This window comes from Henckelia pumila, chromosome 3 (genome assembly GCF_033568475.1).
Source record: "Henckelia pumila isolate YLH828 chromosome 3, ASM3356847v2, whole genome shotgun sequence".
Taxonomy (NCBI): domain Eukaryota; kingdom Viridiplantae; phylum Streptophyta; class Magnoliopsida; order Lamiales; family Gesneriaceae; genus Henckelia; species Henckelia pumila.
In genome coordinates, this window is record NC_133122.1 from 145429688 (window position 1) to 145456956 (window position 27269).

At 32.7% G+C, this 27269-nt stretch overlaps 2 protein-coding genes and 1 long non-coding RNA gene across 12 annotated transcripts; 1 reads left to right on the forward strand and 2 right to left on the reverse strand.

The window, feature by feature from the left end:
• The first annotated feature begins 467 nt into the window (after positions 1-467).
• On the forward strand, positions 468-3133 carry LOC140890393 (MLP-like protein 43). The gene is made up of 2 exons (XM_073298151.1): positions 468-716; positions 2747-3133. The coding sequence occupies exons 1-2, from the start codon at positions 530-532 to the stop codon at positions 3013-3015; spliced, it is 456 nt and encodes a 151-aa protein (XP_073154252.1). The 5' UTR covers positions 468-529; the 3' UTR covers positions 3016-3133.
• A 1677-nt stretch (positions 3134-4810) lies between these two features.
• LOC140890394 (LRR receptor-like serine/threonine-protein kinase ERL2) lies at positions 4811-9071 on the reverse strand. 10 transcript variants are annotated; one of them, XM_073298157.1, is made up of 7 exons: positions 8841-9071; positions 8653-8755; positions 7592-7626; positions 7394-7497; positions 6907-7045; positions 5552-5628; positions 4811-4973 (listed from the first exon to the last, which is right to left on the reverse strand). In XM_073298157.1, the coding sequence occupies exons 4-7, from the start codon at positions 7395-7397 to the stop codon at positions 4954-4956; spliced, it is 240 nt and encodes a 79-aa protein (XP_073154258.1). In that variant the 5' UTR covers positions 7398-7497; positions 7592-7626; positions 8653-8755; positions 8841-9071; the 3' UTR covers positions 4811-4953. The 10 variants fall into 10 exon arrangements, 7 of the variants coding, with proteins under 7 accessions (XP_073154258.1, XP_073154256.1, XP_073154259.1 ...); XM_073298155.1 differs by having other exon boundaries at positions 8423-8755; XR_012152182.1 differs by adding an exon at positions 7239-7302 and having other exon boundaries at positions 4818-4973; positions 7592-8755.
• A 9688-nt stretch (positions 9072-18759) lies between these two features.
• On the reverse strand, positions 18760-20832 carry LOC140890395 (uncharacterized). Its single transcript, XR_012152183.1, has 2 exons — positions 20675-20832; positions 18760-18995 (listed from the first exon to the last, which is right to left on the reverse strand). It is a non-coding gene; the product is annotated as an uncharacterized lncRNA (long non-coding RNA).
• Between the last annotated feature and the right edge of the window lie 6437 nt (positions 20833-27269).

A 27269-nucleotide genomic window follows, 5' to 3' on the forward strand; every position in this document is an offset into this window, starting at 1 on the left:
CTATTATTGACGCGGATACCACTTCTTGGGAACTTAGTGCCATATTAACGCAAATTCAAGGGATTCTTCATTCTTCTGTGGTACGAAAGTCTCAGATTTACAGAGAAGCTAATGCTGCGACGGATGAGCTGGCTAATATGGGTTTGGTGAAGGGTTCGGCCATCTTGTGGCCTCAAGATATTCAGGGCCCTCTCAAGGGTATTTGCAGATTAGATTGCTCGGATTTACCTTATATTAGAGTTTTGTCGGATATTTGAAATTATTAATGCTTTTTTGGCCTTACTTAGGTTAGTTCAATTTTGATTTATTATTGAGTTCTTGTAATTTTTGTGAGGTTTTGGCTTGGTCCCCTCACATGTATTTTCTATTTTTTATCTAATAAATGGTAGGGGTCTGCCTAACCCCGCCACAACAGGCGGCTTTTGGAAAAAAAAAAAAAAAAAAGCTGCCTGTATATTATAACTTCGCGCATGCATCTAATTTCATCCAAAGTAGCCTTTGTATCGTATTAATTCTTGAGATTATAGCAATGGGTTTGATCGGTAAGCTGATTGCTGCGACGGAGTTCAAGGCCGGTGGAGATGTGTTCCATAATCTTTGCAAACAAAATCCACACCAGATTTCCACTGCTAGCCCCGACAAAGTGCAGGGATGCGATCTGCATGAGGGTGAATTCGGAAAGGTTGGTTCCATCATCTGCTGGAGGTATACTCACGGTGAGTACTTTACCTACAATTCATTCTCTATATATATATATATATATATATATATATATTTAATTCCCTCAAATTAACCCATTTATTTTTAACTTTGTTTTTTGTATGGATTCAACGTTCATGCACATGAGATGGTATTTAGGTTATACAAATCCATGATCTACAAATATTGTAGAGAATTAATTAGATTCAAACTTAAAAGTTATCATGGAAGAAAGCAATTGTTTCAGCCAAGCTACATCAGTAAATCTCTTGTAAAACGGGTTAATTTCGTCCATTTTTTTAGTGATGAGTGAAATAATTTTCATAGGACGTGTTTAATTAGAGATCTGTTTTACAAAAGTGGTCTGAAATATTATTATACGATAGAGGGTCACTTAGGGAGTGTTTGCAATCACTAAAAAAAAGTGATTGTTAGCTTTTAGTTTAAAAAAATCATTTTTGTGTGTTTCTTAAACCTAGATTATGTGTTAGCTTATGCGTAACTTAATTGAAATCCAAAAGCTAGTCATGTGGTGATTATGATTCTTCAAAAGTGATTCTAATAAGAAGTTCATTGTTAAAATCACTCTAATCACTTATTTATCAAACACTACCCAACTTTGATTTTTAGATTCTCACATTTGTTTTCAAACACTACCAACCTTTGATTTTTCTTAACTTTTTTATAATCTATAAATTAATCACTTCTACAAAAGCACAATCTATTGCAAACACTCCCTTAATTCATGGGAGTAAAAATTAATTCAGAAACTCAAAATGCTTCGATTCAAATTTCAAATACATCAATTAACACCTCTAGAAAGGGTTTCCGGCGGGCCATTTCTTGTTAATTAAATACTAGTAACCATGGTACACCTGATATGTGTCCACAAAACATAAAAATAGATTTATTTGGGTCGATTTTTTTTTAGATGATTTTGTGAATCGTGAAAAAAAAGAAGAAAATTTTCAAAATTGATTTGCACAAAAAATGTAAGATTAATTGTAGAAAAATCAAATTAAGCTTGGGAATATTGAAAAAGACCATCAAGAATAGGATCTTGTTTTAAATAGTGTTTGCAACCTCTAAAAATAAATGATTATAAATTTTTATTAAAAAAAATCTATAATTACATATTTTTAGATGTTGCAAACACTACCTTATTAATAGTATAGATATGGATAATTTTTTAGTCTTCAAATTTTAGATTTGTTAAATGATCTCACAATACTTTCCTTTTATTTTGACAAAAAAAAAGAAAAAAGAAAAGAAAAGAAAAGAAGTTAACTCTTATTTTCTTAAATCAAAATAAAAAAAATTAATATTTTAAAAAAAATCCAGTAATTCATTCCTAGTGTAAATGTATGAATGAACAAGCTACACATGTGCCTAATTAAGAGACTGTGTTACTTTGAGTTCAAAAAGAAATTTTGTTGTATTTGTATTTCATTCATAGATTCGATTTGATTTAAGTTCAGGTAATCTCCACTCTCCAGTCTTAAATCCTAAAAAATAAGTTCATTTTTATCACATCAAAATTTTAAAATTCACTACTCGTAAACATTTAATTTCCACCTCAATCATAAACAAAATAAAAAAAAATAAAAATCAACGTTTATGGGACCTTTTTATCTAATCACACATTCATTCGATTAACTCATTTTAATCTAGTATTTTTATTTTATATTTCACTTATATATTTAACTAAATATATATTTATAATAATCACATTAATTTATAACAATAAATATATTTTAATTAATTTTTAAATTATAATATTAATATCCTTTAAATTTGATAGAAAATATAATGTTATATGTTACATTTAAAAAAAAAAAAATCAGAGATAGAAAATTAAAATTAAAAGAAAATGATAAAGATTGTTGGCGTAGGACCCACACGTTGATTAGCGCATGCGGGCGCCACACGGACACGGCAAACGAATGTGCATTCCAAGTGGCCTTAATTATATCTCTTTCAGGGTTTTGTACATATAGATTGATTTAATTTTTGGGATATACATACATTATTTGTGAACAATAAACAGATGGGAAAGAGAAGACTGCCAAACAAGTGATTCAAAACGTGGACGAGGAGAAAAAGTTGATGGAACTCAAGATGCTTGAAGGAGACTTGATGGAGAAATATAAAACATTCCTAATAACCACTCATGTTGAAAACAAAGGTGACATTGAATTGGTAACATGGACTTTAGAATATGAGATGCTTGGTGAAGTTGTCGAGCATCCAATTTCGTTTCTATCCTTGGTCCTCGATATCACGAAAGACATTGAGACTCATCTCATTGGGAAGTAATAGTACTTTCCGATGATAACATGTTTATTCCATGCTACGTACATCTTTCGGTTTCTTTATAAAGTCCGGTAAACTACCTGACACGAACGATTTGTGCCATTTTTTTTATTGGTCAAATATTTGTGCGATTCTAGTCACGATACTAAAACTTTTGTAAATTAATACTCGATAAATTAATAATTTCTCTAAGATAATATTTTTTCTCGGTCTCGATTTGAGTCTAGTTGTTGATAGGGGTGGAGCCATAAATAAATTAAGTGGTGGCTAAAATTTTTGAAATATCAATGTATTTATAAAATGTATATAATATATCAAAAATAATAAATCAATATGGACTGAACTATAATCATTTTAAGTTAAAAACATAAAAAAACTTGGTTTAAAAAACAAGATATATATCTAGTTTGAACCAAAGCAGGCCTGAACTACAACTCAGGTCTGTCACCCCCTCCATCCGCCCATCAGCAACATCCACCCATAGTTGTTGAATTAATAATTTCGATAAATTAATGAGATTAGTTTTCTTGAAGACATTTATATAGACCAATGGTCTGCTCAATATTATCAGTTAATAATCTTTTAAAATTATATATAAACTTAAATAGGAAGATTTTCTAAACTATGATTATAATTTATAATGTTAATTTTTTCTCGAAATTTTATTTGGATTCATCATTAACCCCTTTTTTCATTATTTCCAAAATTTTGATATTGCGTTCTGGAAAATGAAAAAAACTGTGAATAAATTTTTTTAATATAATGGAACTGCATTATTGATAATTCTTCAAAATTACAAAAATGCATAATCGGGTCAAAAATTCCCTCCATATCTTTCTTCATTCGGGTCGAATATCGGATTCTTCATCAAGTTCGGAGGAAATTGCTATCCATAATGTATAGTGACTATTTTGGGATACCACCCATTTTGGTCCTTATTTATTGTCGTTTTTCTTAAAATGGTCCCTTTTTTTTTGGGCTGCCAAATTGATCCCTAATGTTTTGTAATATTTTCCAAATTCGTCCCTCCCATCATTTCAACATTAAAAATAAATGAATAAAAATTTTATTTCATGGTAAATACCAATTTTGGTCCCTCTTAATTATCGTTGTTTCCCCAAAATAGTCCTTCTTCTTTTTGGACCGTAAAAATGATCCCTAATGTTTTGTATGTATTTTCAATTCGATATCTACCGTATATTGACATGTTTACACAGCCATTGAGTGATATTTAAGATATTAGGAGACGTGTGTCATGAAATAGTCAATAAATACACATCAATATCCAAAAAAATATTTTTACAAAATTACATCGCAAAAGTTGAAACATTATCCAAATTCAAACAATAATTTTATATTCTTATCCGCTAATATGTTATGTGCAAACAAATTTGTCATGGGTTTTCATTATTAAATTCCCAATTTTTAACATTTCTCTTCGAAAATTTAGTTATCATAATAAACAATACTAATGTTTGAATTAAAATAATCCTTGAGTTGAAGATATAATTGGCTTACATGCAAAGGACACTACAACAAAAACGGCAAACGACAACAGATACTTTTGGGTGTTGTCAAAAGTATACCCAATATCCGTTGTCGTTGCTTTCAAAAGACTTTATCCGTTGTCGTTTCTTTGAAATGACAACGGTTTTTATTTGTTGTCGTATATTGAACTTTTAACAACACCAAAAATTACAACGGTTTTAAAATGATAAAGACAACGGATCGCTCAAATAAAAAATAAAAAAAATTAATTTTAATATACAAATTTTCAATATTATAAATAAAACAAAATTTAAAATTTTTAAAATAAATTTAATACACAATTTTTTAATATTACAAATCGATATTCTAATTCTAAATCAATCTACACTAAAAAATATATAGATCGAGTTATGAATTAATCTATATAAATTAACTTAGAACAATCCTTCCATATTAACATGCACCATTATCCCCTGCAACAATTCAAAAAAAGATTACAACAACAAATCAGAAAAGACACAGACATAGAATAAATGCGAATTTTAGTTTTCACTTGTTATATTGTAAATGAAAATCAAACTACATTGTAAATTATATCCACGAGTTTCACAATATATAAATCAAGACATACAAAATCAACCCCAATTGAATTCAATTCCAGGACCTCAACCCCCCTTTCCACTGGCAAAAACTAAGATAGAAATCTATGGGGCGTGTGAAGATACCTTCCCAAGAAAATGAAATCATTCAAGAGGAAACACTGCCCGTCTCAGCTATTCTCACACACCTATTTTTACATATGCATGCACTTAATATCACAGTCAATGGTTATCAATATCATCCAAAAATTGGTAAGGTAATAATACTGTCTTAGCTACAGAGATCAATATTTTATCCATTGTGCCTTATTTAATATAAGTTTCAGACTTTCAGTGAGCTTAAGAATCACTCAAAGACTCGATAAAAACTTCATAACAAGACCTACATCTCATTTTCTTTGAGAACCTCACAATGATTATAGAATACATCATGAAAGATTGAAACGACGTACCTGTGCACAAGGCTCTAAAATTTTCTGCAAGAGAAATAAAAATCCGCAATAAACACGTCACTGGTGCTGGAGGCCCTCTGCAGCAGTTAATTAAAAAATAATGATATCTTACCTACAGTCTTAGGAACAGTTTTACCAAAGTGGCCCATTGTAACACGCCCAGACAAAAAAGGATTTCATAAATCAGTTTTCAAAAGCAAGGAAATACGAAAAAAATTCTGTTAATCTTCCACTTAGAAGTTATCATTAAATGTATAATATTGAAAATATAATCTATATTTGTAAACGATAAGGGGACTTCATGAGACAAAAGGCATGCAAAGTTTCACCCCATGACATTAAGAATCTGGCCAGATCCGATACCCTCCATTTATCACACAATGAATAGACACGTAACTTGGTGAGACAAATGCATTAAGATTTTGACAAGCTATCAGACATATCTCTGAAATACGACATTTTGAACTTCAGTAAAATTAACAAGAACAATCGTGTCTTTAAAACACCTAATCCAAACCTCAAAAATAATACCAAGAACCACATATAATGCAATACCCACACAATGTGTGTGTGAAAATATGTGTATAGACATTAATATACTTTGAATTTCCCCTCAATTACGCTGCTCACAATTGTTTTTTTTATAAGAACGTGAAAAACGAATTGAATATTCTTCTCTAATCCTAAGCACAAATCTTGAATTGTTTTAAATGTATATTTATGATACTCAAAAATTAAATATTAGAGAACACATTTATTTATGCAAACTTGACATGCTAATTTGTAAAAGAAAAGATATACACTAACATACTTTTTAACTTTTAATAATTCGACACGTAGATCAAAGTTCCAAGATAGAGTAGCGGTGAAATTTTCTAGTTTTCGATGGAACAAAAGAGATTCTAATTTAATTTTTAATTAAACAGTTTTTTTTTCATAACAGAGTTGAATTTTGGTTACCTTTGTAGACATTGCTTTCCGTAATAATGGTACTAAACGAAGCTAACTTGTTGGCCCTCAGATTAGAAAAAAGTGGTGGTGATTAATAATGGGGATGGACAAGATAGTTAAATAATTCAATTAATAAAATATTGAATATTTAAGTGCCACCTCAGCTGCCCTTTGATTTAATTTGTTCGTCCACTATATGTTTCTTGATTGTGTTTTAGATCTATTTATGCAACCTATCTATATGTATAAACTTCCCCACCCAAGTTCAGATTAGACAAATTTCTTCATACAACAATCCATAATACAAGTTAGATCTGGTAAAATTCATATGAAACCACGTATAGCCGGGTAATATGCATATTCATCAAATCGAAGATTAAAAAATAAATAAAAAAACAACTTACAACGCTACAACATAAGAACTGAAATTGCCACAGGATACGCCACTCCATGAACAGAAGTCTTCGTTTTGAGCATAATCCCAATCCAAAAGTACGTTGACCACATTGCTAAAAGAAGCTTTAATGGACATTAATGCTTCACCTGTAAACATCAGTAACATATCTAGGATAGAACAAAAACTTCCTCCGCGTATCAATCATCATGAAAAACTAAATTAATTAAACTGATAATCATATACAAAGGGATAACAGATATTCGAAGGCATGAATAGAAACAAAACATTTCTGGAGGTATAGCGGGTAACAACAGCACTAATTCAAGCATAATCAAACACCTGCAAGCAAGGGAGAATGGCAGGCCTTCGCTGTTGTAAGAAATGAATGCACATCAACACATACCTAGCAATACACACACAAAGGTATTAATCAAACACTATAGGGAGGCATACGCAAAAAATTAAGGATATCGTGGTAGTCAAAGATGACTTACGCATTGCTCGAAGAAGCCCCAATGGCCGAAGCTTGATCCAAGCTATTGGTACTCATTGTATCAGCCGAAATAACCACATAAATGCCACTACATTCACCACTCCCCTTCGATACACCACAAGAACAGCAGGCAAGGTGGAGAAGAGGCACACAAATCACAAATAAGAACTAAAAACCAGTAGAGTTTCAAGCCAATTACCTCAATTTGAAACACTTCCTAAATTAATGTCTAAGCTGTCAAAATGTAAATAACGAATCGTTTACCAAAAGTGCAACAACCATTTCATTCTTGTCACAGTATTTACAATAAGTACTTCAAAGAAGAGGAATGTGAAATATCAACACCAAGAATTTGAATCCTTCCCAATTCGCAATGCTTCTCTTCATTTTATCAGGATGTATTCGATAAGTAAAATATAACCAAACAAGAAAATCGCACTAATGGTTGCTGAATTGAGATAAACACCAGCAAAAATCAGATCTAAAATTCAATCAACAAACTAAAGATCCAAAATTTTACGTACATTGAACATAAAATCCTTGACTCCAAAATCAAGATCATAAGTAACGAAATTTAGAACTATCCTTTTGAAACTTTTGAGGCCATTAAAAACATTAACATTCATGCAATACATATGTTTTGATTGAATTAAATAATTAATAATTGGAGAGGTGGGTAGCTGAATACATATAGATAGGTGGCAAAAATAGATCTAAAACACAATCAAGAAACTTAAGATCCCAACTTCATGATAAATGAAATCCATGTCAAGAAATAAACAAACCTTATTCAAGGAAATTCAGAGCTACCATTTTGCACCCTTAAATGCCATTCAATACGAATAAAATTATACAATCAAAACCCAATAGAGAAAAGCGTTTCAGAATATGAACAATTAAAAAAGAGAGAAATGGTAGCTGAATTCACATAAATGGGAAGCAGACATTAGATCTAAAATATAATCAAGAAACAGAAAATCCCAACAAACGTGATCATAAATAGAACAAATAAGAATGAACAAGATCGTACATAATCAAATACAAAGTTTCGTCCACAGCACAACAGATCTAAGACAGAGAGTTGAAGGAGGAAGAAATGGGTGCCCTGTCGCGAGAAAGACAGAGAAATGTTGCGTGAAAGGCGTAAAGAATGGAATACGAAAAAAATTTTGGGAAGGGTTTCAAATTTGGCTTCCTAAGCAAATCTACAGATGCAGCAAATCGATTTTCCAAAAGCAAATAACAGCAGAAGATTACAACCAAAGGGGAAAATCCAAGCAAATCGCCGTCGTTTCAAGTAGAGCCTTGAGCATTATCACTTGCTGAATCTCTTGCGACTTGTTCCACGACGGTCTCCTCATCCCTGCACCAAAAAAAATGAAGAAACAAAGTAGGTCTTTTGACAGAGATTGCTGAATATGAAATTTAAAAACCAACAACTTGGAAACCTTTCTCCTTCAGGTAACGGCGGAAGTCCTCCCGAGTGAGCTGAGAAATGTCATCTTTAGTGAGCTTCTGAAGCGGCTTATCGAGAAGAGATTTGTCGAGAGAAGACTTGCCGGCGGTAGTTTCTTCTTGAGGCGAGGCGGAAGATTATTGGTTGGGTGAGGATGAGGAGCGGAGATAAAGGAGGCGAAGTAGAATCGAATGAAGAAGCTGGGGCGAGGCGACAGATTATTGGTTGGGCTAGGGTTTGTGTAAATTATATGTTTGTATGTATATGTGTAAAAAAAATAAAAAATAAAAAGAGGAAAGAAAAGACAACGGATTAAGAGAAGGGTTGTCTTAAACTACATAGAAGAATATAAAAAAACAACGGTTAAAAATAATTGTTGTCGTAAAGCTTAAAAAACACACGCATATACAACGGTTTTAAAAACCGTTGTGGTAGAACTCCAAAAACCTGCTTATAGACAATGGTTAATAAAATCCGTTGTCGTAGGTCTAAAAAAACCCGCTCATAGACAACGGTTAATTAAAACCGTTGTCTTTGACACATATAAGACAACGATTTTTAAAAAACCGTTGTTTTTGTTCATTTAAAAAGGGCCAACAACAACGGTTTTAGTAAAAAACCGTTGTTAAATACCAAAAGACAATGGTTTTTCAAAAAAACCGTTGTGTTTCAGTTGTTGTTGATACCATGATTTGGTGTAGTGGGAGTTCAAAAATATAATATTATTCAGAAAAAAATATTGTATAATTTAACAGTAAGACACAATTATAGAAGAAACATTGAAGACTTCCAAACGCCTCTTTCAAGCTTTCAGATTTCGGTTCCTGCTCGATCCGTTCGTTAGAAATTAAATCCGAAGGCAGATTAGCGATCACGGCATCAAGAGCTTCGTTCTATAGTAAGTTTTTCTCCGATTAGTTATATTTCATTTTTCGGATGTTGTTAGAATCGAATGAGTTTTGGATATGATGTTCTGAACTAGCTCTTATCGTTTATTCTCAGTCGGATCGAAAAAAGAGCGTCGTTCGGAATTGTTATGATTTTTGTAGCATATTTCAAAAATGGGGATTTTGTGATGTGTTGGTTTTGAAACGATATTGTTGTTTTGGTATTGGTTTGAGTTGATTGCGATGTTATACTGCTGTCTGTATTTCCGGTTTGATCAGAATATAGTCGTTATGCCGCCGGTTTGAGTTTTGGGATTTTGATTCGTTTGAATTTTTGAACCATTGGAAGTTGGGTTTGATTGTCGTTGTTGATCTTCTTTTGCCTCCGTACAGATTGGTTTGAAGTTTGTTGAGCCCAGAGTTAGCAGAAGTCGATCGTCAAAGAATTAGTCGAAGAGCGGTAAAGAGTTTACCTTGAGCATTTGTTTTATTGGTTGTATAGTTTTTGATATAATCTCTTATTGTAGCGTATCCAGAGTTGGAGCTATTGAATCGAGAAAAGGTACAAGCAGACATCGTTTAAGCGGGATAGAACACTCAAGACATATGGTTCTTGAGTTTTTCTTAAATCACATACTTGCATCAATACTTGTTCTAGAGTGGGGAACTTGTATTTTGTGATTGAATTCTTGTTATTAATTGAATTATGGTTTAATGCTTTGTGTTTTCTATATGCATTCATCTTGAGCCTAAATCTTTGATTTCAGCGGGCTGTACGGCCCTTTTTGTTTAGGCGTTTTGGGGGCTATATTGCGAGTGGCCTGGGTTGTAGAAGTTCACCTAGTGTCAGCATACTCCTTGATTATCAGAGTTGATATCCCGGTTTTAAAGACATGCATTTCATTCGTATTAACATTGAATATGTTGTCTTTATAACATGTTATTGATATATTACTTTTTATTTCATGTCATGTTGTTTTACTGGGAATATCATTCTCACCGGAGTTATTCGGCTGTTGCTTAGTTTTGTTTGTATACTTGGCAACACGTGGGGCAGGATCGAGTCAGAGAACACTTGGTTAGCATCGAGATCAAGGAATATAAGTGGGACTCGGTTTATAAGTCGAACAACATGTCAATCTAGTTTATGTTTTGAAGCATGTTGAGAACTCGAACTTTGTTGATTATGTTGTATCGATTATGCGAGTATTGAGGTTTGTATGCTGTTGTTGCATGTATTTTGTACCTCATTATGTATTGAATAGATTTATAAAGTTGAAATTTGGTTTGAGTTTATTTCTGGAAATTTGGTTCAGAGTTGCCCTCCCTCGATCGGTGGAGTTTGACCGATCGAGCGAGAATGTCTGTAACCTCCTTGTTTTTTTAAAACAGAGTTTCCCCCGCTCGATCGGTTGAGTTTCACCGATCGAGCGAGCTGGTCCTTGAGGCGGGCAGTTGTGGGCAGAACTTTGCCGATTGAGCGAGGCACTGTTCACCAGAAAAATAAATTTTTTTATTTGTGTTTCTTCTTGATTCTTATATGTTTAGTGATTGTTTTATCCGAGATTAGATGATTAGAACTAAGGTCTCACAGTTGTAGCCGTTGAAACTGGAAGAGTCAAGCCAGATGAATCAACCTATCATTAACGAAATAGATCTTTGACTTCTTTGTTTCAACTTTCGGTCGGCATAATTTAGGAAGAGAATCAACATCTTTAAACCTCGGATCCTCAAATACATCAAGCTTGTAATGATCCAATTGAGTCTTCAAATGTTTCATTCATCTTTTGAAAAATCATTGGGATAGAATTTATCAATTAAAGAATAAATATACCTTTCAGAGAATGATTTGAAACCATCACTAGGATTCAAGGCTTCACACAAATTAAGAAGCTCTATTGATTGCTCGGTAAATTTTGTATTCAACTCCATCAACTACTTGTCAATCACAACATTGAATACATGAAAATGATAGTATTACTCCACTGTAAAATGATATTTCTACTGACAAGAATGCTTAGTTCCTTCAATATAACGATCAGTCAAATCATACAGTGCAATGTCATGAGTATCACAAAAATTATTCACACTCCACAGAAAATCATTCCATTCATCATCTCGTATTTTCTGGAAAAGCAATTTTGTAGTAGCAACCAAACTCATTGCATTCAAAATGTCTTGATTTTTTCGTTGCAATGCTTGGCACAACATATCAGATGTTTCCAAAACTCTATGCATCGCAATAAGATAAACAAAAAATCAAATGTCATCATCCCTTTAAGCAAACCTTTAGCCTCCGCACGTATACTAAAAGTCAACTTTTCCCCCATTAGATCTTCTAGAAGTGTACAGATTGAACCAAATAATTCAATAACCCAGATAACAAAACTGTAATGTGAACTCCAACGAGTAGATGCGGGTCGTTGCAAAGTACTAGCTTTATTAACTCCAGTTCGAGTTCCAAGCTCTCCAAATGTTATCAAATCAATGATTTCATCTTCTCGAATTGATTTCAATTGAGAATGTCTCTTTGAAGAAGAACCCACAAAATTGACAATTGAAATCAATTTGAAAAAAAAAAAACAGTCATACATCTGATACCTCTTTAGTTTCTCCAACTAAAGTAAGTTGCAGTCGGTGAGCAAAACAATGAATATAATATGCAAACGGACAATCTTTGAGGAATAATGCTTGTAACCCATTCCATTCTCCCCACATATTGCTAGCACCATCGTATCCTTGACATCATATATTTTCAATCAAAAGCTTATGTTGTGTCAAGATGTTGCATATATGTGTTTTCAAAGTCAAGGAACTAGTGTCATCAACACCAACAACTTCAAAAAATCTCTCTCTAAGAAACCCATCACAATCTACGTACCGCAAAACAATAGCCATTTGTGATCTATGAGATTCGTCAACTGCTTCATCAACAAGAAGACAAAATTTAGCATCACCCACTTCATCACGGATTTTACTTTGCACAAGATCGAAAATAATTTTGAGTATCTCCTGTTGAATTGACAGTGATGTATACTTGACATTTTTAGCAGCCTTATCTAATATAATATCACCAATTTCTTTGCACAATTATCCTTGAAATTTGACCAATTCAATAAAATTTTCATGATTATGAAAATCTATAGACTCATCATGTCTACTAAATGCACACCCTTGTAATGCTAACCACCTCACAGCTCTAATCGATGTCCTTAGAAGCAATCTGTTTTGCTTTACAATATTTTCAGATTGTATGCTTATCCTTCTACCAATATGTTGAGATACATTTTTCAAGCCATGCCATTTTTGCATAGCGGTACCATGAAGTGAATTGCAATCTCCTGCATGTCTTTTCAATGGATATATTTTGCAATTCACTCTTTTCCAATTCTTGAATCTATCAACTGTAAATTTTTTATGATGTGATGAAAGAATATAAAAAAGATAACACGAAAAACAAAATGCACTTTCCTTTACCTTAGAAAACTCGAGCCATGGAAACTTTACGAACCAAGAAGACTGAAAACTGCGCTTTTGATGCTTAAAATCAACAAGTGGATATTCATAAATGGGTTGATATGGTCTCATACCAACATATTCTCTCTGAACATCAACTTGTTTATCACAGTGATATTTCCATATTTCAATTCGTTTCTCAGGATCTCGCTCATAAAATGTATTATTTTCTTCTAATTGATCAAGAGCAACTTCATTGTCAAGTTTGAGCCTTTTGATTTCCACTATAGATCTTGAACTCAACATAGGAGGATTATTTGGAGCACTTGAATTTTTTGATAATTGCTCACTACTTTTCTAAATGAAGTAATCCGTGATATTTTTTTTGACATTTTGATTTACTTGTGAATAAAACAATTCCTAGCTCATCAATTTATTTCACCATTAAGCATAATATTAATGGAACAAAAAAAAACACAAGGGTTTAATAAAAGACGCATTTATAAATTCTAAATTGTGAAGCAATGTCTACTGTTATAAAAATTAAATTTTCAAATCTTACAAATGCAAATTATAAAAAAGCTATGTAAATTTTAATCACAACCAACATATGCAATATCAATTATCAAATAACCACAATTAACAATAAAAACAAATAAATTAGTGCATTCAACTATATTTCTTTGTCCATTTCTTTCAAAAAATAAAAAATACCTTTTGTGATTTGTCACTTGATTTAATATGAAAGGGAAGGCTTAGTGTAGATGTAATGCCTAAAAAATATTTAATTTCAGAATTTATGGAATTTTAGATTTAAATTCCGAGTTTCAGACATTTAGAGACTGAATTGGAAGTTGAAACTTGAGCAGGAACTAAATTGCAATTTTGGGAAAATCTAGAGACTAAACTACAAAATCTGAAATCCTTAATAATGGAGGCAATTAATAAGGTAGTTGCATGTATTATATGCATACGTATAATCTTCTTCCTTCTTCCTTACCGAGAGAAGCTTTCCAACTCCATAGCCATTGCCGTTCACTCAAGCTCCGATCCGACATCATCCGTAGGGGTGGGCGTCGGGTCGGGTTTGTCGGGTTCGGGCAGTTCGGGTCGGGTACCCGAACTTTTCGGGTGATAAAAATACTACCCGAATCCGAAATTTATCATGAACTACCCGACTATTCGGTTACCCAAAAAAGTCGGGTAGTTTCGGGTACCCGACATTTATAGTCTATAAACCAAAAGGAGGCATTTTCTCAAGCAAATTTCTGGACAAAAGAATTTGCATTCTGCTACTGTCAATTATAACAAAGTAAACACAAAGATCCATCTCTCAAGCTATTAAAAACAAACATAAGTTCAACACAATTTACACAATCACAAATCTATCGGGCGAAAGAAAGAATAAGAAAGAGCAGACCATCGGACGTCGACGAAGAGATGAACTACATGATTCAAATTTGAGGCGTCGAGAATCAAGATTGAAAAGCCGCATCGGCCGATGAAGATCAAATAAAGAAGAAGCAGAGTGAAATGAGCGGCCGTCAATTAGGGTATAGGGATTTAAGGATTCTCCCATTTTAAGTTTTGATATAATATATTATATACATGTGTAGATTATAATATATTAATATATATATATATATATACTATAATTATTTTATAAATATTATATATATGTCGGGTACCCGAATTAATTTCGGGTAGACACTTGTCTACCCGACACCAACCCGAACACAATTAATCGGGTTCGGGTAATTACCCGAACCCGATATTTTTATGAAATTACCCGACCCGATCGGGTCGGGTCGGTACCCGATACCCGATGTTAAAACGCCCACCCCTAATCATCCGGCCGTTAGATTTCAAAAATAAATACGATTTCGGAATCCTTGCAACGAGAGCTACATTTCTACGTAAGTTTTATTAAATTCTATCAAGTTCAAAATTTTGTGTGTTGTTGGATTTAAAAATTTATTGGATAAACATGTTTTTGAGTTAATAGAGATGATATATCTAACACGGTTTGTGAAAATACCATCGTTTAAACATGTTTTCATTTTTTGGATGATTTTCTAGAAAATCACGTTTGAAGGGTTGTCTATATTCGAAAATTTGGGTTGAATGGATGATGATATTGTGATGGAAATATTGTGTTATTGATGTTGAGAAATTTTAGAAATACCCGATTTTAACCGTGATGTCGTCGGTTTGAGTTTTGATGAGATATTGGGTATTTGAATTGAACTAAGCATTGAAATGAAATCTTGGAGATGATATTGAGCATGTATATTATCCATTTCAGTTTTGAATTGGAGATTATCGAATTCGAGTTGCAAGAATTTGAGTTGTTGAGAATTCGATCGAGGTTTGAATCGATTATTGTTTTGAAATATCAATACTTGATCGAATGAAAATTAAATTAGGTTTTGTATATTGTTGTAGCCTTGCGGATTTGAGCATTCCGAAATTGTTGTTGAAGGTATGAGCAAGCGAGGAATTTTTGGGAATTGAGCACTCGAGACGAGTTTGATTCTCGAGCCCCTAAATCACACACTTTACTTGATATGTGCTATTATATGTGTTCATTTGATTCATGTGTTTTGAATGTAATAACATGACGTTATATTTGTTTTACTCGATGATATCGATAGTTATTCCATGATATTTTACATGAATCATTGATGTGTATATGTTGAGATGAATTTAATGAGTGGCAACAGTAGCAAGCAAGCAAAATATTTATACAGCGAGAGCAAGCTATGTATTGTTTACATTATTGCATCATCTCATACATATTGAGCCTGATTTACTTCAGTTTGAGCAAGTAAGCAGTAAGAGAACGTTTTGGACCTATACAGGAGTGGTTCAGGTTGCAGTACAGGCTTTCTGTACGCCATCATACTCTATATAGTGGTGCCAAAGTCCTGGGTTAAGAAACCCAACACACTTCCCCAAGAGGTAGAGTAGGTGGTGATGGTTGAGTTGTTTTTTTCCCGTTTTGGGATCCCTATTTCCGAGAATTGAGTTTGAATCTAGATGCCGGGGTCGAGTACGAACCTCGATGATTGATATCCATTGTTTGGAAGCCATAATTTTATTGAGCATGCATTTCATGAAAGCACGACATACTTTGAAATGTATTGTAATTGTTTTATATTGTCCGTTGTTCATACTGGGTTTATACTTACCGGTTTATCCGGTTGTATCTTTGTCTTGTGTGTGTGCATTGCAGCAGGTGAACCAGGTCCGAGTAACCGGAGGTCATGAGAGTTTGGGTTCAAGTATAGAAGTGGTGTTTTCGGGTGGATTTTTAAACTTTTTATTTTGGGCATGTAATTTGAATAATGTTGGATATTTCAACTTTGATGAATTTGTTGTATAATTATCTCGTTGCATGGTTTTTGGACCCTTTAAATTATACTTTTTGACCATGTATTGAGATCGCACCATGTTCGGCTTGATTTTGAAAAGAAAATTGAAAATACAGGTAAATAACCGAGGCCGAAGCGCGGCAGCGCTGCTAGGAGGCGCGGCCGCGCCGCCCCCTCACGAGGCGGCAGCACGCCCGTGCCGGTGAGGGGCGCGGTCGCGCCGCCGCCCCTTACAAAAAAATGTTTATTTATTCTTGGTTTGAATGGTTGTTTGTCGTGTTGTGATTTGAACCCGGGGTCTCCACAGTAGACTACAGGGATGAGTGGAGAATAGATGAATCAACTCATGAGTCACAAAGTGGGCGATGAATTGTTTTTACGATCTGCGGCCCTATGTTTCGTGGTGAAGAGAATAGAAACTGATTAATTTTTTTAAGGCAGAAAATTAAATTGTCAAAATAGGGTTCAAATAGATAAAATAATTAGGTGAGCTTTGGTAAAATTATGGACTACACACACATACACACACACACACACACACATATATATATATATATATATATATATATATATATATATATATATATATATATATATATATATTGGGATCTTGGCTGGGTAGCCCATACATATCATACGCCACTGCGAGCTACAACCTGAGTAACTTTTGATTCATAAAAGAAATTCGCAAGACTTTAAGTATTTTTTCACCTCACACTCTGAACAAATTTCTGATTCTGACTATAGTGACTCCAATTTCATTTCGCGTGCTTAAATGCAAACAAGATTAAGGAGTCATCACATAAGCGCAAATCAATTTATTAAACAATTCAGAACCAAAGATGATAGAGCGGACCATCCGAAGTGTTCGGATCCACCAAAGTTGAGTTTGGAGCACCGAACTAGATCCGATGATACGTTCGTTGCATGTTTAGTCAGATTAGCGAGGTGTCAAAAGTGCAATGACACGTAATAATTTAGACGATCCGAAATAGGGATCAGACCTTTCGAACTTAGGAGTCCATTGAGCTGTCAAGACGTTGTGACACATTGCTGCATGAATAGTTTGAACAATCGAAACTGACGATTAGATCTTTTGAACATAACCTTTAAATAGGCCTTGAGATTTCTCATATTAGTGTGTGTTTCAAGGTGTTTCCTCTAGATTCTAGTTAATATTTGAGTACTTCAAGCCATAATATTGAGGGTTGGGCATTAGCAAGGTGCTATTGGAGCTGTAGCGAAGCTGTACTCAAAGGGTGTCCTCCTACACCAAAGGACTATCGACGAAAGAATGTATATAAACTTGAACCCTATTAGCTATTGGGAGTAGATATTGGACTAGTCAAGCCTTGTATATATATATTAGTAATAATGATATGATGTTCACTTGATCTATAGACTTGTACTAGGGGTGTTCATTGATCGGTTCGGTTCGATCGTCGGTTTTTTCTATTGGTTTTTTTAATTTTCGATTTTAAAAATATATAATCCGATATCCAAACCGTTTTTCTTTGGTTCGGTTAGGTTTTCCACTAAATCGGTTCGGTTATTCGGTCGGTTATTTCGATTTTGATATATTTATTTTAATTAATATTATAAATATATTTTAAAATATAATATGTTATCTTTTAAATGATTTTTTTGTAAAACTTTTAAATTCAAAGTCTAAATGACTTAAATAACCAACAATAAACTAAAAATTATTAAAAATGATTTTTTATTCACTAGATATCATCTCAAAAAATATACAATATAAATAAAATTATTAATTTAATAAAATTTTGGTTTTTTCGGTCGGTTCGTTTTGAAAATTGAGATATATAATCCGAAACCGATCAAATAAATTTCGATTTTAACATTTATATCCGAATTTAAAATTTTGGTTTTCGGTTCGGTTTAGTTCGGTTTGGTGTTTAATTTTTCCGATTTGGATTTACGGTTTTTTTTTCGTTTTTATCCGAAGTTTGAAACACCCCTAGGGACCCTAGATCCAGTTCTTTTAGAACTACTATATGTGAAACGACCCATATCCTCTACTAATTAATAATTAAATAAAATACGGATTTTTCAAAAATTTTCGGCATGACCTATCTATTTATATTTAAACCCGCCTGTCACAGACAGCAACAACTAACAAAAATACGACCAACAGTACTAAATAAACTAAACCGAGAAAAGAACGAGAACCAGAGAAAAAGATTCGACATTACGAACAACAAAATATTAAGCAATTTCATATTTACATGCCCACAATTAATTCTATAAATCCTTACAATAACATTTATCTAAACAACACAACAAAATGAAAAATTTTAAACTTTTAAAGTAAACTATTGCGGAAGACTGACATAGGTCGGAGGGATGTGCCGTGCCTGCATCGCAGTCCGCTCGATAGTCCTGCCTCTCAATCTCTATGATAACTTATACCTACACCAAATAGATGTAGTGAGCCTAAAGACTCAACAAGAATATGGGGGAATAACAAGTACTACATAACATGCACACCCAGATTAAAAATAACTGATACTAAAAATACTTTTGTGCTCTTAACTTTAAACAAAAGGCTCCTAAAAAGAACATGAACATGAATGAAACATATGCATGGCTAAGTCGATCATAGTCAATGTAACTGAATAACTGAACTGAATAAACTAAACTGAACTGAAACATGGTCATAAATGTTTTTGAACTGTAACTGTGAACTTAGATCTTTGAGTTGTGACTCTGGTTTCGATCTAGATCATGGCTGCAGTGCACTATGCCGCAAGAAAGTCAGGATATCACCCAACTGTCTTTCCAATGTTTGGTATGGGAAGCCAAGATTTCTCTCAGCTCGTCCATACACGTCAGGTGGTAAGGGAAGCCAAGATTCCTCTTAGCCCGTCCATACACGTCAGGGGTAAGAGAAGACGGAACGTCTCCCAGCCCATCCATACACGTCTTTTTGTGGTCACAACCGACTCACTTCGTTCAAAATATTTTCTTTCCTTCTTGATTCATGGACTTAGCACGCATATGTAGATGTAATGTAATTGAAAATATTTACTCAATGATCATGCAAGAAACTCAAATGTGGATGATCGGGATGGTGATTTAGGGAGCAAACTATGGATGGGAATCTAATTCTTAATTATGCACTTAGGACATTTGAGCGGTTCGCCCATAAAACTTATAACTCACTCAATTCTTATTCTAAAAGGATTCTGCTTGAAACCACAACTCTCACACACTTAATACTAAGTTTAGAACTCCTCCTCGAGGTATTATTCATATCCAATCATTTTATAAAAATTGCATTTCGGACAGCCCCTCACTAAATTTCAAAATTCTGCACCTATTTCTTCAAATGCTTAGAATTCGACCAAAACTTAACCGAATTAGTTCCCGCTTTCGCCGGCATATTCCTAACACCTCAACCCAATTCCATACCCGAGCCCTTAGCCAAATTCTACTTTTAACCCCGCCTTAATCATAAGTTTCCGGACAGCCCCACAATTCCAAAAAAATCTGCTCATGACCTCTTCCTCGTATCCAATCCAAAACCTATCTATTTATCCCTCAACTCCAAGCCACTATCCTAGCATCAAAACCAACATTTAAGCTCACCCAAAATCCCTTTAAAACTCATCACCACCAGCTCAAACTCAGCTCCACAAGGCAACCAAAACCGAGCCCCTAAAATCTAGACAAATTCAAAATTTCCTCCAAACCAACTCACAATCTAACTTCAACCCATCCTAACACTACCATGTGAACTACATATCACCCATGGTAGCTCCTAAATCACCAATCAAGCATCACCAACAAAATCACACAATTTTCGAAAGTCACATGCTAGCAATATAAAATCTGAAATTTTCGAAAATGGCTAGCATCAATGCAATCCCATTCCAAAGCTATAAATCATTCATTCCTCAACATTTAATCAATAACAGATCAATTTCCATACATAAACCAAACAAAACACCATGGCCGAGATTTTAAAAAAGAAGAACAGGGCACCGTAAAATCTTTTTCGAAAAAGAGATGGAAAACTTAGACACCAATCAAACACACAACATAAATAATCTACAAGGTGAACAAATAAATCCATATTCTTGACTCACGCTCAAAATCAGAAATGGGGAGCTCGGCCGTGTGGAAATCGAGCTGGAACAGGGAAGATGAAGCTCGCGCGGCTCGCCTGGAGGAATGATTCGCTGGGAACGAGGGCTTCTAGAGGAGGCCGGAAGCTGGAGAAGAAATGGAAGTGGAAAGCTGGAGATGCCGATCACGCGAGTGAAAAGAATGGAGAGGGAAAGTGGAGTCTGCTACGGATTAAGTCTACAAATGGGCCAAGATTGGGCTAGAAAAAATAGAGATTGAGCCGATGCAAATTAGCCCGGGTGAAAACCCCTTTGGGCCAGGGCTGCACATATTTTAAGTGGGTAAGAAACATATTCTATAAAATATAATATCTAGTATTTTAATTGGTGCGAGTAAAAGTGTCAGTCCCAAATTTCCGCGAACACTCAAGTTTGAAAATCTAAGAATTAAACATTTTAAATATCCTGATGTCACGGCAACGAGTAAAAATATTTAAATAACAAGCAGATCGATTAAAATAATTTACACAAACTAGGCTAACGTTTAAAAATAATTTAAATAAATACACAAACGGAAATAAAAACTTTTAAAATGATTTGGACAATTAAAAAAGATTTAAATAAATAAGATATACATTTAAAATAATTTAAAATAACTAACCGCTAAACTTAGACTATTTAAAATAAATAAGTTGGACATTCGAAAATATTTAAACAAATAAGCTAAATAGTTAAAATCATTTAAAAGAATAAACTAAAAAATTAAAAATCATTTAAAAGAATAAACTAAACAATTAAAATTAAAATCATTTAAATATGCAAGCTTAAACCTTTAAAATATTAAAACAATTAAATTGCATAATAAAAATAATTTTGACAAATAAACTTAAACAATTAAAAATATTAATTAAATAGTTAGTACAATAAAATCATTGAATAAATAATAAAAATATTTTATTAGCACATAATTCAAATAGAGAATTTAAATCAATTAAAACTAAAAATAATAATCCTAATATTTATTAAATTTAATGCATGCGATTTAGTAGATTAGATTTTAGGTGCTACAATATGGATGTGTAAAAGTATTATACGAGATATCCTAGTTGAATATCCATTGCATATATATGACTTAATATTCTTATGTATATGTATTATGTCACGACTTTTATGATGCATACATTTCATGTTGAGCTTATATCCTTGAGGTAGCCTGTTAGTGATGGTCGCTCAGCTCTCTTCTATTAGTGGATGGTTAGACCTTCTAGCTGCCTCGACATCTACGTTAGTCATGTCACTCATGTATACAATTTATGGCGTGAGAGTCACATCCTAGTGCGACGACACAAAGTGCTACATATCATATCCCTACTTAACTGATCAGAGTTTGACCGATCTTGATCCTTGGTATCCCGTACACTTCCATAAATGCACTATATAGAACATCTGTATTCTCTCGTACAAAGCGTTCTTATCATTCACATCCTCGGTTTTATTCTTGGAAATCTCATTCCACAAGACATCTCTCAAGTTGAATGGACACAACATGATCGGTCGTTGAGCTTACCGGAGTAGCTTTGTCTGGAGTGACTTGTGCTATATGTTTTATTTGGGTTTTAGTACTCTGATTTCGATATATTTATATAACATTTGGTTATTTACGGTTTTAGCCTTCGATTGGATTGTATTATGATTAAGTATTCGTTTTTATCTAATTATATTTTAATTAAGTTGATTGTATGTTATTAAGTTCTGTTTGGTAGGTGGTTCGAGAGGAACTACCACATTAACTAAGTAAATTAGTTTTCTAAAAATAATTATTTAACATTTAGATTCTAGTTTTTTAGTCTATTTTCACGCTTATGGACGAAAACTATTTCATTTTTTTTTTCGAAAATTAGGTCAAAACTCAATTGCTTTTTATAGTTACATAAAAAAAAAAAAAAGTGCAAACAAAAGAAGACTCTATACATCTAAATATACGTATGATACATTGATACTTTTCTATCAAGGGGTGTCCAAGTTGATGAAGTAAATGAACTCTTGGTAGATATCAGGAGTTCAATTTTCTTCACCAACACTTTCTTGCACTAGCTTATCACACAGGGCTTGCCTAATGTGGTTTACTTGGTTAGCGTAGTATGCAGAATATTGCGTTAATCTGGAGGTTTATCCAATGCGTACCGAAAGATAGCGGCTGCGGGTTTCCATGTCATAAAAAAAATAAGTGTGATACTTTTTTTTCCCAACAAATGGAGTTGTTCAAAGTTTAAAATGTTATTTAAAAAAAATTGTACTATCATATTTATATTTTATAGACAATTTATATATATTTTATTACATTTTGAGAGAAATTTGATATGTGTACATATATAATATATGTATGTATATCAGTTTTGATCCCACGCACCATCCACGTGCACCCATGTCCAAAATAACTCCGATTGCCTTGAAATTTTCACGGTAGGATCGTCTCGAAAATGCGAATCCAACGATTTATCATATGATACAAATTTCAATCTCGATGGTCGGAGATGTTAAGATGACCGAAAATTACATATTTCACATGATTTTTGGTCATCTTCAAATCTGCGACCACTGAGATTGAAATTTATATCATATGATACATCGTTGGATTCTCATTTTCGAAACGACCCTACCGTGTAAATTTCAACGCAATCGAAATTATTTTGAGCACAAGTGCACGTAGATCTCCGCACGATGTGTGAGATCAAAACTGATATACACTCAGAAAATAATGATATATATATATATATATAGTTTTGCTATGCTGGCCACCTCCATGCCCACCTATAAGGTGGCAATCATTCAATGGATGAGATGAATCATATACAAATAGTTCATCCAATGGATGATTGTCACCTCATAAATGGACATGAAAGTGGACAACATAGCAAAACTATATATATATATATATATATATATATATTGTTTTTTTGTGAGTATGGGTTCTCGAGTAATTAAGAGCATGACGTGGAGGATCTCAACCACCAAATCTCCAAACCCATGATTGTGAATTAAAAAAATTGGTTGTCTGGATCTCGAACAATTAAAAAAAATAAAAATTCGCTACGTCATCAAATAATGTAGAGATAAGGATTGTATGCACATTTAATTCCCGTGGGCCAAAAATATCCGAGTATTTAATCATTCGACGAGTCATACCAAAATAATATATAACTATTATCTATTTCAACGCCTTGTATGCTTGCTAAATACCAAGGTTCTAAGAAGTGTGAAGCGTGACGAAACGTTATGGTCAAGCTTCAAGTTTTACAAGCTTAAGCGAGTTTAGAACAATCTTAATTGTGAAAAAGCGTTTTTCATTTTTTTATAATTTTAATTATATTAAATTAAATAATAGAATAAATAACATATAAACTTAAAAATTTTAAGAATAAATAAATAAATTTTTAAGTTATAAAAAACGTAAGTATCAAAATAACAAATTATCTAGAATAAAATGTTTGTGTTAGATCAGATTTCATCTCTTAATCGCAAAGACTAAGAAAGAAAATGTACGAAACAAATTTAATTTTGATGTATTTAAATGTTTTTTTTTAAAAAACAATATATTATTAAATATTTATCATTTAAAATAAATATTAAAAAAATTAAAAAAATTAAAATTTTAATTAAATATTTTTTTAAAAAAGTATATTTTTTCACGTTTTTTTCGAGCTTTTTTCCGCTTTTTTCGAGATTTTTTACGTTTTTTTGCGCTTAATATGATCAATCAAGGGGTTGACAGTTTTTTTCACGCTTTTGTCCAAAGCGAAACTTTTTGCTCACGCTTCACGCTTAATCGCGCTTAAGCGATGCTTTTTCGCGCTTTTTAGAACACTGCTAAATACCTATCGGTGTTTTTTGAACGCCGTTGTACGTTTGTATAATCGTTTTTAAAGTTAATTTGATTTATTTATTTATATTAAAATGCAGGCAACTCATAATTATAAAAATTAGTGAATAGAATTGCCAATCATGCCATTAGCTTGAAAGGATACGAAGAATTATAATGCAATTCAAGAGTGGTATTATTGTAATTTAAGTTATGTGTCAAATCGCTTCAACAAAATAATGGCACACTTTTCAATAAGTGGCCTGTATAGATAGATAGATAGATAGATGATAATTTTTATTATATTTAAATTAACTATTTTTTCGTGTTTTTATTAGGAGTGATATAGTACTCCCAAAATTTTAAAAAATAAATAAAAATAAGATTGAAATATTTAAAAATGAAAGCTATTTTAGGGGGAAAAATTGTGTTGGAACTTACGGAGTTTTTATTTTGGAAAATTCACTAATCAACTAATCTTGTCCAGATTCGAGTGCACAAACGTAAACTGAACGAGTCATCGAAGCTAAACTGAAGTCTCGAAGCTAAACTACATACATAAACTGAGTTGACTATTGACCAAAGCTCAACCGAAGTGAATGAGGTAATATAAGAAAACTGTGTCAGTTGATCAGAGTCAAACTGCATCAAAGCTAAATCGAAGACCATCTAAATGCTCAATTGAATCAGTCATCAGACTGAGTGATTGCTTCACCGGCTTGACCCTTGCGGATAAGATCAAACGTATAGACCAGAAGCCGCAAAAGCACAAAGCACAAAGCACAAAGCACAACAGTGTACGATGTTGTCAAAGAATGTCTGCGAAAAAGACAAGCGAATAACTTTGATTTGATTTTGAAAGAGTCGTTATCTGCCAAGTATAAATACTCATTCAAGATTCTTGAGGAATCATCTGACTCAATTAAGGATTCTCGCATACACATTTAAGCTATCATATGTCTTCCTTCAGTTTACCCACTCGGTCGAGAAAACAAGTAGAAGCACTTCAAAGTTTATTACAAAAAGAGTCAAAGAACACAAACATACGCTTCAAGTATATCATATCAGTGAGGATCATTTGTTGCCAAGTGTTGAGTTGTAACAAGTGTTGTATCTGTAGTTTATCAGTTAAGGTACTACAAACCTCGTTGTAACAAGAATCAGTCGAGGGCTGAGTTCTTGAGTGTTTAGGAGTTTTGGGATAGGCGATTGTGTATAAGTCCTAGTCTTGGAGTTGTCTGTTGCAAATTGATTGTAATAGTCAAAGTTTTCTAGAGTGAATCCTTCCGAGGTGAAAGAATGAGTGACGTAGAAGACTTTGAAATCTCTGAATGTCCATAAACAAACCCTTGTGTCTCTTAATTTTCAGTACATCACTCTGACCTACTCACGATTCCATTTGATCTCTGTTCTAGTCTGTTAGTCGATCTCATTCCGTATTTTTTAAGTTGATTGATTAACATAAACATGCTAGAAATAAATTATTCAATTGACCAACCTCAACTGAAATCTATCTAGAAGATTAAGAGGTCAACTACTATAGTGACCTACCCAACCGATTACCCCCCAAATCCGATCCCATCAAATTGTTAAAAGGAGTTTCATTAATGAAAATAGTTATATAATAAAGCAATGATTATAATTTTTAATAATATTTAGACATCAACTTTAATTATATAAAAATATAGTATATTATAGATTTTTTTAAAGAATATAGTATAGATATTCGATTGTTTAATACGTAGTTATATATTATGTTTTTTTAAAAAAAAATGTAGTTACATAAGGTATCACTTCAATTAATTTTGATGTGTGTTCTGAAATTTTTTTAACATTTTGATCATATGCAAATTGCGATATATAAACATATACTAGTGAGTCATCGTGACACATGAAATACATATGATCTGTAGGGAAAAAAAATGAGAAATGGAGTTTTTTTAAAATAAAAACTTATGTGAGACTATCTCACGAGTCAATTTTGTGAGACTCTGACCTGCTCCAACTCATGAAAAGTAAATTTTTTTTTTACACAAAAACTCCTATATATGAGACGATTTCGCAGGTCAATTTTATGAGAAAAATCTCATATTCAACTCGATCCATTAAAAAGTATAATTTTTATACCAAAAATATTATTTTTCATTGTAAATATGGGTCGGATTGAACCGTTTCATGTATGTATATCCGTAAGACCGTCTCACATGAGATCTAACCTACTTTTTATGTCAAAAATATTATTTTTAATTATAAATATATATTGAATCCATTCATCTCGAAAAAAAAACCTACTTGTTTTTTTAAAAAAAAAATTAGAAGGAAAGTTGGAAATTTTACAAATTGAAATTGTATTACAAAAATAGGATGCAAACGAGAAAAATATGAAATATAATTTAAAGTTGAATGGTTGATTTTGGAATTACAAAAAACTTATCAATATATCAAAGTTTTTTTTCTCCAATAGTTCCTCTAGGTTTACCCTTAATTAATACTTATGTCCTTCTGCATTTATTGTGTGCTTATATGGTTCAATAAACACAATAATATTGTTATTTCCAAATTAATATGTTTCTCATATTTTTATATTAGGAGTAATATAGTTATCTAAAAATTTAAAATATACAGAATAATTACATGATTAAATTTAAAAAAATATATAAAAACACGATCACAATATTTAAAAATTTTAAATACATTACTGGATACTCCCAATAATCATAAGGGATTCAAGTCTATACATTTGTCTGTTGTTAGTCC